At 39.7% G+C, this 12,863-nt stretch overlaps 1 protein-coding gene across 1 annotated transcript in view; it reads left to right on the top strand.

Annotated features, from left to right (window-relative positions):
• The window catches only part of SCP2 (sterol carrier protein 2), a 125,910-nt gene that overhangs the window by 34,980 nt on the left and 78,067 nt on the right, over window positions 1-12,863 (top strand). Inside the window, exons 6-7 of the mRNA XM_080658018.1 lie at window positions 3,361-3,490; window positions 7,555-7,618. Of these exons, the coding sequence (XP_080514144.1) occupies window positions 3,361-3,490; window positions 7,555-7,618 (194 nt within the window). The remainder of the gene's footprint in view (window positions 1-3,360; window positions 3,491-7,554; window positions 7,619-12,863) is intronic.

Raw genomic sequence — 12,863 nt, 5'->3', positions numbered from 1 at the left:
GAAACTGATATTCAGAGAGGTCAGATTATTGAATTTGAGATGGACTTATCTAATTAAATTGTAAGTCATTTATTTATTCACTCAAAAATTAATTTTATTCAACTAATTGAAGATAATAATATGTGGGATTTCTCTGTTTCTGGTAAGCCAAGTTATTTGAATCAATTCTCCTACTGAATACTTGAATAAAATATAAACTAGAATATTTGCTTTAGGCCTTTGCTGATCAGGAAGCTATGAGCTTCAATTTTGATGGCCCCTAGAATGAAGAGGAAAGTAGTCAAAGCGTAGGACCTCTCCAATATCAGAAGTTTAATATCCACTCCCCACATTAAAGTGGGACTCTGTAGGGGTAAACTCTTTGGGTAAGGGTGAACCCAAAGTAAAACTGCCCCCCTTCCCTACTTCCTCTTTTCCCCACTTTCATGAGATTACAGGGAGAATTGCTTGGCACTGAGCAGAACAAAGGGAGGAAAAAGAAAAGGGGGAAAAAATTCCAGAAGAACCTTTTACTGAGAATTAATAAACCATAGGCTATCCTTCATGTAGGATTGCTGCCAAAAGTCTCGTTACCTGGGTGATCAAAGAAACATCAAACCATGAATTGAGTCTAAATTGGTTCCGGAATGGTAGTAACCTAGGCACTTGACCGAAGCAAATGCAAATTTTCTTTTGGAGGAAAGCATCTTCCTTCTAGGCTTTGAGAACTCTTCAAGTAAATTTTCAAGGACATGCAGTCAAAGAAAGCCAAGCATTAGAAAAACAAGGCACCATACCTGAGAACCAGGAGAAGGAGTCACAGGGAGACCAGGAGAAGGAGGCACAGTGAGGACCAGGAGAACGAGGCACAGTGAACAATGATGTTTGCAGACTTCATAAACTGGGTTTATTGGACTCAGATTTCGGCGGGCTTACTATGCTTAAAGAAATAAAAGACAAGCTTGGAAATATCTTAAGGGTATAGGAAATTTCAAAAAGAGGCACTACTGGCCTGAAAAGAAAAATAATAGAATTTATAGGAAAGTGAAATAATTAAAAATTCAAAAGATACGTTTTTAAAGAAATTATTATTATTTTTTAAATAGATTTTTATTGATTTTAGAGAGGAAGGGAGAGGGAGAGAGAAAGATAGAAACATCAATGATGAGAGAGAATCATTGATTGGCTGCCTCCTGCACATCCCACATTGGGGATCAATCCTGCAACCCAGGCATGTGCCCTGAGTGGGAATCAAACCGTGATACTCAACCACTGAGCCATGCTGGCTTGACAGATAGTCTCTTATGATCTTTTGTATTTCTCTTGTATTAGTTGTAACTTCTTTTTCATTTTTTATTTTATTTGAGCCCTTACCTGTCTTAGTCTTAGATTTATTATTTATAGCATTATTATTTACATTACTAGGGGCCCAGTGCACGAAAGGAACTGTTGGCCGCGAGGCTGCAGTGGGCACAGGGTGGGTCTCAGCCCATCCTCCATGTCCCCAATTCCCTGTCTGCCGGCAGCACCACTTTCACCGCCACCACTTCTACATGCTGATGGCGCTAGTCCCACTTGCATCTGCTGATGGCGCAGAGCAATTGGGGCTGGTGCCAGAAGCAGGTGCAAGTGGGGCCAGCACCATCAGCGGGTGTGAGTGGTGGCTGATGCCCTGATCACCCCTCAGGAGCAGGGAGAGATGGAGAAGCCCTCAGGGGTGATTGGGACTGGTGCTGGGCGCTGGCCGCAGGTGCAAGTGGCGGCTCCAGCGCTGGCTGCGGTTGTGAGCGGGGCCGGCACCAGCAGTGGGTACAAGCAGGGCCGACAGTGGCAGTGGGTGTGAGAGGCGGCTGTCGGCCCCGATCACCCCCCAGGAGCAGGAGGAGGTGGAGAAGCCCTGAGGGGCAATTGGGGCTGGCAGCTGCCGGCCACTGGCAGCTGGTGTGAGAGGCGGCTCTGGCCCCAGCAGTGGATGCCGGGTGGACCGTGGTACGCAGGAGCAAAGAATTTTCAGTAACCACCAGAGGCTCGCCCCAATGACAGTGACTGGTGCCATGGCTTTGTCTGGCTCCCCTGCTCACCTGCTCCACCATCCCACTGCAGCCGATGCCCGCCATGTTCTGCGCTCTGCTGCCTGCTGCTGACACCTGCCATGTTCCGTGCGTGCCCCCTGTTCGTCAGCACATGTCATAGTGACCGGTTGTTCCGCTGTTTGGTCTATTTGCATATTAGGGTTTTATATATATAAACTAGTAGTCCTGTGCACGAATCCGTGTGCCAGTAGCTCACCAATAGTTCGCTGCAGCCCTCCAGGAGCTCTCTGCCTGCTGCCCTGCCCTCCTGTAGCTCCCTCCGCGCCCCCCAACGTCCTCCTCATAGCTTACTGCCCTGCCCCCTCCTGTAGCTCACTGCTGCTCGCTTGTAGCTCGCTGCCCCGCCCTCCTGCTGATCCGTGATCTGGTCGTTAACACTGTCGGTTGTTAGGCTTCACGGAGTAACGACCATTTGCATATTACATCTTTATTATATAGGATTATTTACTTTTTCCTCATCACCTTTCAACTCCTCTCCCTCTCAAATGTAAATGCCAGATGAGCAGGGACTTTATCTGTTTTATTCACCTTGAGTGGCACATATGGGATTCTTTTTAAAAAAAATATTTTTATTGATTTTAGAGAGGAAAGGAGAGAGAGAGAGAGAGAGAGAGAGAGAGAGAGAGAGAGAGAAAGAGAGAGAGAGAGAGAGAGAGAGAGAGGGAGATAGAAACATCAATGATGAAAGAGAGTAATTGATTGGTTACCTCCTGCATGTCCTATACTGCGGATTGAGCCGCAACCCAGGCATGTGCTCTGACCAGGAATCAAACCCGTGGCCTCCTGATTCATAGGTCAATGCTCAACCACTGAGCCATACGAACTAAGCTGAGATTCTTTTTTTTTAAATTTTATTTTATTTTATTGATTTTTTACAGAGAGGAAGGGAGATGGATAGAGAGCTAGAAACATCTATGAGAGAGAAACATCGATCAGCTGCCTCCTGCACACCCCCCACTGGGTATGTGCCCGCAGCCAAGGTACATGCCCTTGACCGGAATCGAACCTGGGACCCTTGAGTCCGCAGGCCACGCTCTATCCACTGAGCCAAACTGGTTAGGGCCTGAGGTTCTTTATAAATGTTTCTTGAAAGAATTATACCTCTTTGGTCATTTGATTATTTTCCATGTTTTTGTTCAAAGTATTTCCTGACTGATATTATTCACATTGTCCATTTTTTGTTTACATTGCACTTAGAATAAGCAAATGTCTTAGTAACACTGTAATAGTTGAAAGAGACATTATCATGTCAACTGCTTATTAAATTTTGTTTTTTCCTCTCTCTTAGTCCTCTGCAAACAGGACTAATCCAATTGATAAACATATGGAGGTCCTGATAAATAAGTATGAATTGTCTTCTGCACCATTTGCTCCTCAGATGTTTGGGGGTGCTGGAAGAGAGCACATGGAAAAATATGGTATGTTAAAAAAAACTTTATGGCTTATTGGTTAGTACATGTTGTATACATGTTATATAGATGTGATGAGAAACAGCAGGTGTTTACTAAGGAACTGTGGAGTGTGCCAGGATATACAACATATAAAATTGTTTTTGCGTTAAGTTGAAAAAATAGTCTGTATAGAACTTAGTTTTAGAGAACATATTTATATATAGGACATCATAGTGGAAGTACCTAGAAATTGAAATCAGAAATTGAAATAGGAAAACTAATATAAATCTTATCTGCTTTATTTGTGGACTATAAATTAGTTTGAAAAGAATAATGAGACTCAAAGCTTGCTCTTGGTAATAGGTTTATATAGTGAAATTTTGTTTCTAGTACAAATTTTATTCTTAGTAACAGGTTTTTATTGTCAAATTTTATTTATTTATTTTTAAAAAAATATATTTTATTGATTTTTTACAGAGAGGAAGGGAGAGGGATAGAGAGTTAGAAACATCGATGAGAGAGAAACAATGATCAGCTGCCTCCTGCACACCCCGCACTGGGGATGTGCCTGCAACCAAGGTACATGCCCTTGACTGGAATCGAACCTGGGACCATTCAGTCCGCAGGCCGACGCTCTATCCACGGAGCCAAACCAGCCAGGGCTGTCAAATTAATACTCAGTACATTATCATCTGTCATTCCATAGTATTTTATGAGATTTAACTTTCATGGTTGATTTTTCTTTTGTAGGTAAACATATTAATTTTTTGACTGATGGTCAATAATTGGCCTGTTTTAGCCAGTTAAAGCATGGGATAATACAGATAGGATTTTTATTTTTCACTGTATGACTCTGAACCAGTGCCTTGTTGTGTATTGTGAGATAAGAAGGAAAATTTTCATGCTTGAAAGTCCAGCACTCCTATTCTTTTTTTTATTTTATTTTTTAATTGATTTTAGAGAAGGAGAGAGAGAGAGAGAGAGAGAGAGAGAGAAACATCAATGATGAGAGAAAATCATTTATCAGCTGCCTCCTGCATGCCCCACACTGGGGATTGAGCCTGCAACTGGGCATATGTCCCAAGTGGGAATTGAACTATGATCTCCTGGTTCATAGGTAGATGCTTAACCACTGAGCTATGCCAACCAGACCAGTATTCCTATTCTTTGTAGGGAAAATATACCAAGTTTGATAGCCAAAATAAGGAATCAAAAAGGAAAAAAATCTTCAAGGAAGAATGGTAGGATTGGATAAAGAAACATTGCTAGTCTTTGGCTATAGAAATTTTCTTTTTTGTGCTGATTTCTTACCATTTGGAAAGTCTATTCCAATCTTGCTTCCCTCCTTTCTCAAGGCTACCATTGACCACCATGTTGCCACATCCAGTAAATACTTTTCAAACCTGATTGAATAGACCTCAGAAGCATTAAACCCTTTGATCACTTTAAAAAAATTCTCTTATCTTGGCTTCTGTGACACCTCATTCTCCTGGTTTTTCTTACCTCTTTGGCTATTCCCTGTCCATTTCTTTTTCAATTAAATAATTCACTTAGAACATTATTGAGCTCTCATATTTCAGGCACTGTTCTAGGCACTAGAATATAGCAGTATGTCAGTCAGATTTTGCTGTGTAATAAACCACCCCAAAACTCAGTGATTTTAAACAACAATTATTTATTAGATTAGCTGGGAGCCAGCTCTTCTTGTCTGGGTTAATCATATGACTGGAGGTTGGTTACAGGCTCTGTTCTAGTCTTATTTGACTGGGTCATATGTCTCACCTCCTCCACCTGGGACTAGAGGACCAGCCCTGGCATATTCTTTTCATGGTGAAAGCAGAAGCACCAGAGAGTAATCTGCAACCTGCAAGTCCTTTTGAGACTTTAGTTGTTAACTAAAGCAAGTCACATGGCAAACTTGCAACCAAGGGATAGGGAAACATACTCTATTTCTTTGGTGGTAGGAAACTGCAAAATCAGACCGCCATGGACATTGAGGAGGAAAAAAGAATTAGGTACATTAATGCATTCATCCTCAGGCAATAAACAAACAGATGAGAGTTGAGGTTTTTGCTTAAATTTCTAGTAGGGGAGACAATAATACATGAAAAAACTAAGATAGTTTCAGATAATTACTAGTCCTGTGAAGAAAATAAAACAAGGTAATATACTTGTGGGTAGTGGGGAACAAATAGGATAGTAAGTGATGGCCTCATTGATGAACTTTGTTGAAGACCATTTGGATCTAACATTGTAGTGGTCCCTCCCATCTTCAGGTTTGGTGAGAGTGCCTTTTTAATTTTCTAATCCAGTTTTTGGTAGAAATATTAATTGGAGCAGCTCTTGGCTTTCCTGAGAATCAAAGCTTCCAAGTCTTTCTCTTATTTAACTTGTCTCACCAGGCGTCATTTATGCACTCATCACATCAGGTTAGTGGTTAGTTAGCACTAGATATTTTTCTCTAGGATTATAGTCATTAATCAATGTCTGTCATTTCCCAGTGTGTGTTCCATGGGATATTAAGCTCATAAAATGCTCCATAATGTGAGTCAGTTAGTCAGGGAACTGATTCATATTTTAACCCCCTGTTGAGCAGTCTTAATACATAATTTGGAGCAATAGTAAAGGCTCCTAATATCTTGCTGTAAAGAAATCCATTTAATTCTGTTTAAGCCAGTATTATCTAAACGTGACAGAAGAACCCTTATATTTTTAGCAACACCAAAAAGGAAAGCCCCCTCAAAAACAAAAGAAAAAACCGAAATCCACACTACAGTATTTCCTTATCTTATCCCAAAAGATGTCCTAAAAATTAATTGTCTTGCTGATATCCAGATACCATGTTTCCTTTAATCTTCTCATCAGTCCAATAAAAAAGATATTAATATGCTGTGGCTTGTTCTTTGTGGCTGCCTCCTGATAACCACTCTTATTGCTATGAAGTCACCAGTGTGGAATGGAATCTACCTTATTCCCTTTTTAAAATTAGAATTGAGAGAAGATTGGCTCAATTATATTTATGTTATTTCTGCTCTGAAGATCATTCTCCTTGACAGAGAAGATAGAGATAAAACAGAATTGAGGACTTTCCATATTACTGTGACATTTTAAAAAATGTTTGTTTGTTTTTTTTTGTTTCAGGGAGAGAAAGGGAGAGGGAAAGAGAGATGGAAACATCAATGATGAGAGAGAATCATCAATTGACTGCCTCCTGCACCCCCCGCTACCAGGATTGAGCCCAAAACCCGGGCAGGTGCCCTGCCTGGGAATCGAACCGTGACTTCCAGGTTCATGGGTCGGTGCTCAACCACTGAGCCACACTGGCTTGGCTACTGTGACATTTTTAACATAACATTATTAGTTCCAGTCAGTCGACTTTTTCTCTTCTGTGGTCTTTCTAGCTTCAGAGGAGAATTCAATTCATTTTACAAATTTTACCTCATTAATGTGCCTGCTTTTGCTTTCTTGACATATTCTTTAAACTTTCTGTTAAGGAATTTGAAAAGCATACACATTTCTTGTTAGGACGTAACTCCTCAAAAGACCCTTCTATCTTATCATAGGAAAGAAGAAGAGCAGGCCCTGGAGCATAGTGTGAGCTGTAAAAGTCACTTCATCTAGGGGCATTGGGATGTTTTGCAGACTTCCTGAAAAATTGCTAGCAGTGCTTTTTTGTCTTAAAACCAATGTGGTCCAGGCTATATTTTCTAGTTTTTGAACTTGGACACTAGTTATAGTAGATAGAATAGGCCAGTTTGAATTATTTTCATATTATACAGTTGTGAGTACATGAAACAGTTTATTCTTGTATTATTATTTATTAATTATTGTATTATTTTCCATAAGAACAACTGTATACCTATTTTTGCCCCCCCCCCGCATGCCTATTATTTGATTCAACTCATTAAATATACCCAAGTTTATGATTAAGAAATATTTATTGAGGGAGTAATGTTGACATCTTCAATCCTGATATCTGTGCAAGGGAAAATATAGAAATATTTAGCAGGATACTGAATATCCATTGTAACATGTGCTCACAAGTAGTAGAAAAACATTAAGTCACTAATAGATATTTGCTTTCTCTACAGGAACTAAAGTTGAACACTTTGCAAAAATTGGATGGAAAAATCATAAACACTCAGTTAATAACCCGTAAGTATTTCAGATATATGAAATACAGTGAAAATCTGGGTTATCCTGCTATATAACATGCAACTTTAATAATGTATTTTAATTATGCTACTGTCATGAACTCTTACTCTGGTAAAGTAATATGGTTATTCATATCCTAAAACATAATTTGAAGTAAAATTACATCATGTGTATTACACAGATCATTAATCTTTGAATCCTCTAGTGCCTAACACAATGCCTGACACATAGCATGTACTTAATGGTTGCTAAATAAAACTGGCTCACTGACAATTGAATTAGTGCCACATAACTAGAATCTATACAAAAGCAATACGACCAGGCAATAAAATAATAATGCCAACTCTGTGTCACTGTGTTAGATACTTTTATGTACATATTCATTTAATCTTCTCAAGGATCCTATAAGGTAGACCTTTTTGTTCCCATTGTATAGATGAGGAAAATGAGGCTTACAGAAATTAGGTAACTTGCTCAGAATCATTCTAAGTAGTAGCAAAATAATGTTTGTATTTTTCTTCTAGATTTTAAACTCTTTGAGGGGAAGAGTCATCTGTTATCTTTAGCACAGAGTTTGGAATATAATAACTGCTCAGTAAATTGTTTCTGAATTATTAAACAAATTTTGCCATATTTAATACACATAAAACCACAATAAGGAACATTTTATACCATAAATAGATTATTCTCACATATTCCTAGTACTTCATTGCTGCTGCTAGTTCTTCTCATTCAGCTACTTTAAAATTGATGCTTGAATTTAGATCATATCTAACTAACGAATATTGAATTCAATGCTCTAGATTGAAGGGTATTTTGTAGAATATCTAAGGGTATTGTGAAAGCTTTAGAGAATTCCCATTACTTATGATAAAATCCAAATTCCTTCATGTCATAATAAGCCTGTTATAATTTGGCCCCATTCTACTTTGCTAGTCTTGTTTCTTACTACTTTCCTGGATATTCCCAGTCTCTAGCCTCACCAGATTACTTGGTTTTTCCTAAATGTACTATTTAGGACTTGCTTCTGTGTTTTTACTTATGCTGTTAGCTCTACCCAGTATATGCTTCTTCCATTCTTTTGTTTGGTGAAACAGACAATCTACTTATCCATCAAGTCACAACCCAAATAGCATTGCTTCTCTTAATACCTTATTAATTACTAGAGGCCCGTTGCAGGAAGATTCCTGCAAGAATAGGGCTTCCTACGGCCCTCTCTGCTGCCCCGCCTACTTCCCTCCCATCTCCGCTGCCCTGCCTGCTTCCCTCCCATCTCCGCCACCCCACCTGCTTCCCTCCCTTCTCCGCCGCCCTGCTTGCTTCTCCTCAGCTTCGCTCCCTTCTGCAGCGCTTGGCTTCCTTCTACACTGTCTTCAGTCTTCCCTCTGCGCCTGGATATGCAAATTAACCGCCATCTTGGTTGGGTTAATTTGCATACTCGCTCCTGATTGGCTTGTGGGCGTGGCTGAGGTACAGTCAATTTGCATGTTTCTCTTTTATAAGATAGGATTTTTTCTCATGAGCTTCATTGCCTCACAATGCTTCACATTGTATCATATTAGTTATTTATGAGTCTTTCTCCTCCTCTGATGATAATTTTTGAGCAGGGTATTGGAGCATAATGTACACTCAATAAAACTTTGCCTTTACTGAATAGTAGAATTAGGATGAGCAGTCTTAAGTCAACAAAGATAGTCTAGAGCTAAGTTCCTTAGAACTTGGAGAAACATTAAAATCCTTGGGATTTCCTGAAACTTGTAAGGAACTGTACCAACATACTGAGGAATTCACAGCAGTGCCGTTTCTTGGCTTTGAGGCTCCAAAGAGCAGCTCTTGATTTCCCCAGGGAATCAAAGCTTCCCAGTCTTTCTCTTGTTTAACCCAGTGTCTAAGCAGGCTTTCATTTATCCACTCATTACAGCATTCTTCTAAGGGAATTTTATTCACTCGATAGTATGTATTCTGTAGCCTACCATGTGCAAGCCATTGCTTTAGCGGCTAGTGATGCAGCAATGAATAAGACAGATAAGTACCTTGTTTGCATGGATCTTCCATTACATTTTATAAGTTCTCAATTTTGTTGAGTAGGCAAATGTTATTTCTGGATCAGAGTCTTACTATTTAAAACTCTTTGAAACAGCCAAGAATTTCTAGGTTTGGCTCAGAAATTTCAGGTGCTAACTTCTTGCTTTGTTTGGCTAGTGAAGAAAGAGAATTCTGTGTTTGCTGACCAGTCCTTAGAGATATCCTGTTATATATTTCTAAGAAGGTTGAACTAAGAAACTGTTCTCAAGGGCTTCCTTACAAGTTATAAGAATAATGAAAGGCAGAGAGAATATGTGATAAGTAGTATAGTGTTAGAGATAACCCATGCCACTTGAGCCTTCAGACCTGTGTCTGTAACTTTCTCCTACTTGTGCCACAGATACTTCAGAGCCAACATGTTCATAGAGAATTTATCATTTCCCCTCAACCCTGTTTCCTTTCAGTACTCTTCATCTATGTGAATGATATAACATATACCTAATTATTCTTGATAGTAAAGTTGTCCTTGACTTTGCCATCTCCCTCAGTGTCCCATGTGAGTTGCAAATGATTTGGGGATGAACAGAATCCCACCTCCATACTATCTTTTGAATTTATTCCTTCTCCCATCTTTTACTTCCAATTTTGTACATTAGCTCCTTATTTTTTCTTGCTGTAGTTAATGCCTCAATTTCTTAGTTGGTTAACTTGCCTTTTTACTATCCCTTTTCAAAAATACAAGTCTGATTATGTCATTTCCCAGCTCAATATCCTTTAGTAGTTTCTAATTGTTTTCAGTATAAAATGTAAACACCATATATTGTCCTCTCATAATCTGATCCTCATTCATTTCTTCTTTCCCATCTTTTTTTTTTTTTAATTTTGTAAGAGTATATTTAAGCCAAACTAAGGATATGTGCAGGGGAGCAAGATCTCAATGCTCATTTTCCCCATCTCTTTACCTTGCCTCCACATTGCCTCCCAAACGTCATGCCCTAGATTCAGTGAACTATTTCACCTCAAGAGGTTTTGCATGTGCTAATCCTTTTGCCAGGAATTCTCTCTTACTTCCTCTATTTACTTAATTTTATAGAGGAAGCTCCTTCTTATATGTAGAGGTGTTCTCTCTTTTTCGTGTCAGCACAGAAAAGGAACAGGTCGATTCTGAGTGGAGGAGCTGGGGATTAAGAAATAAAAGAAAGAAGGAGACCAGATAGAAAGATAGAAACAAAGCTGGGAGCCAGGTGGGACGCCATCCTCTCTGATAGCATTTCTCAAATCAATAATACTTTTACATTTTTTTAAGGATACATTTCAAATAAAATATAAGGCGTATTCAATTAATAGATTAACTTCTATCCTCTAGACTTCATACTAGGCATACTCAGATCAACATTTCAGTATTATATCATTTCAATACATTTATATCTAAGTTTTTATCATTTGATTTAGTAAACTTCCAAGTTCTTTTAAGTTTCCAGCCGATAGGCCTGGCCCAGCAGCTAACTTTCAAAACGGTCACAATTTTCCTGGGGAAGTCAAGAAGCAAACCCGTAGCTATTCACATGTAAACTTGCTATCTACTTCCTGCTGGTTACTTGCCTCTGGGCGGGAAATTTCAAAAGAGCTACTTTAGATTGCCTTGGGAAACTAGCCTGTATTCCTCCCCCACCCCCTTCATATCCGCCATCTTTCTTAGGCTAAAAACAGTCTCGGGTTTTTATTCTGTACACAGTAAAAGGTTAAGCTCAGCTCAAAAACTCTTATCTAAAATGTCAAAATACTGGACAGTTGCATGCACTGTGTCTTTAAACTGGCCTTTCCCTTTACATGTGCACAGAAATCCCTGATGCATTTATGAATTTGTAGAAGCTTTAAGTCACTAGCCAGAAAAAAAAATGGCGAAGATGAGGCCTTTTAAAATGGCTTTCTCGGGGAGTGGTGTCCATATTGGATTGCCACATATCTCACTTCCCCCACCTCCTTCTTTCTTTGGGGGAAGAATTCAGTGGTGGTCTGGCATCTACTGTTTTTATTTTACTTATTTTTTCAATTTTTATTTATTTTTATTTTTAAGGAAAGAAAAAAAAATTTTTTTAAGATAAAGAATTATTGGCAGTTGCTGAGAAATTCCTTTAATTCTTTTCTACTTGGTTACAAGTAGATTTAGCCTCCAAAAAAATGAAAGGCCGTGGCCACATTCCACTTAGACATTCTTAAACTCTCCTGTGCTGAATCAAGAATTAAAGTAGGAATAGGAATTTTCTCTGGACCTTCTGTTGAGTATCGGTCACGCAACTGCTTTCTGACCTTTTCCCACGGTTCATCAACAAAACTTAAGAAATCAAGAATCTGACTACGCTTAACAGAGCATCTTTGAGCTTTGAGCATAGTTTTAACATTTGAGGATTACCCATATTTTACACCTAGCTAATTCAATTCAATTCACAACAATCCACTCCTCTTCTTACCTTATTCCTTTAATCTGTGGTGCACACACTTCTAGGAGTGACCCCCTCGCTTATTGCCTCCGTACTCAGCGGCCCCACGTTGGGCGCCAAATGTAGAGGTGTTCTCTCTTTTCCGTGTCAGCATGGAAAAGGAACAGGTCCGATTCTGAGTGGAGGAGCTGGGGATTAAGAAATAAAAGAAAGAAGGAGACCAGATAGAAATATAGAAACAAAGCTGGGAGCCAGGTGGGATGCCATCCTCTCTGATAGAGAGGCTGGGACCCCGAGCCTACGCAGCAAGTTTATTTTATACTCCCAAATACCAGGGGGTCTCACCAAAACTTAGGATCAAAGGAGCTTATTTGCATTCTTGAGTAGGCCCTAGTATTCCTGGTGCTTGCCTGGATTTACATATCAAAGCCCGCTCCCTGGCACCTGGACAAAGGTAAAAAGTCAGTACTGATAACCCCCCCCCCCGCCTCCTCCCCCCCCCCCCTGCCTTCTTGGGGAGGGCGTAACCAAGACAAGGCTCTGCCAGTCGCCTCGGGCTCAGCTGACAACAATTTAAAGAAATGCCCATGTGCCTTCCCAGGCGGCCCTCTACATTATATCTGGGTTTGATGCACATCTTGTGTACTCCCATGACATCCTGTATAACATTTCTATTGTGGCTTTTATTGCATTGTATTAAAATGGCATATTTGTTTTCATGGATTCAGACTGAGTTCCTTAGTAATGACTATGTCTATGTCTCCAGTGCTTAGCACAGG

This window comes from Plecotus auritus (genome assembly GCF_963455305.1).
Source record: "Plecotus auritus genome assembly, chromosome: 2".
Taxonomy (NCBI): Eukaryota; Metazoa; Chordata; class Mammalia; order Chiroptera; family Vespertilionidae; genus Plecotus; species Plecotus auritus.
This window is presented reverse-complemented; position numbering and strand designations above follow the sequence as displayed.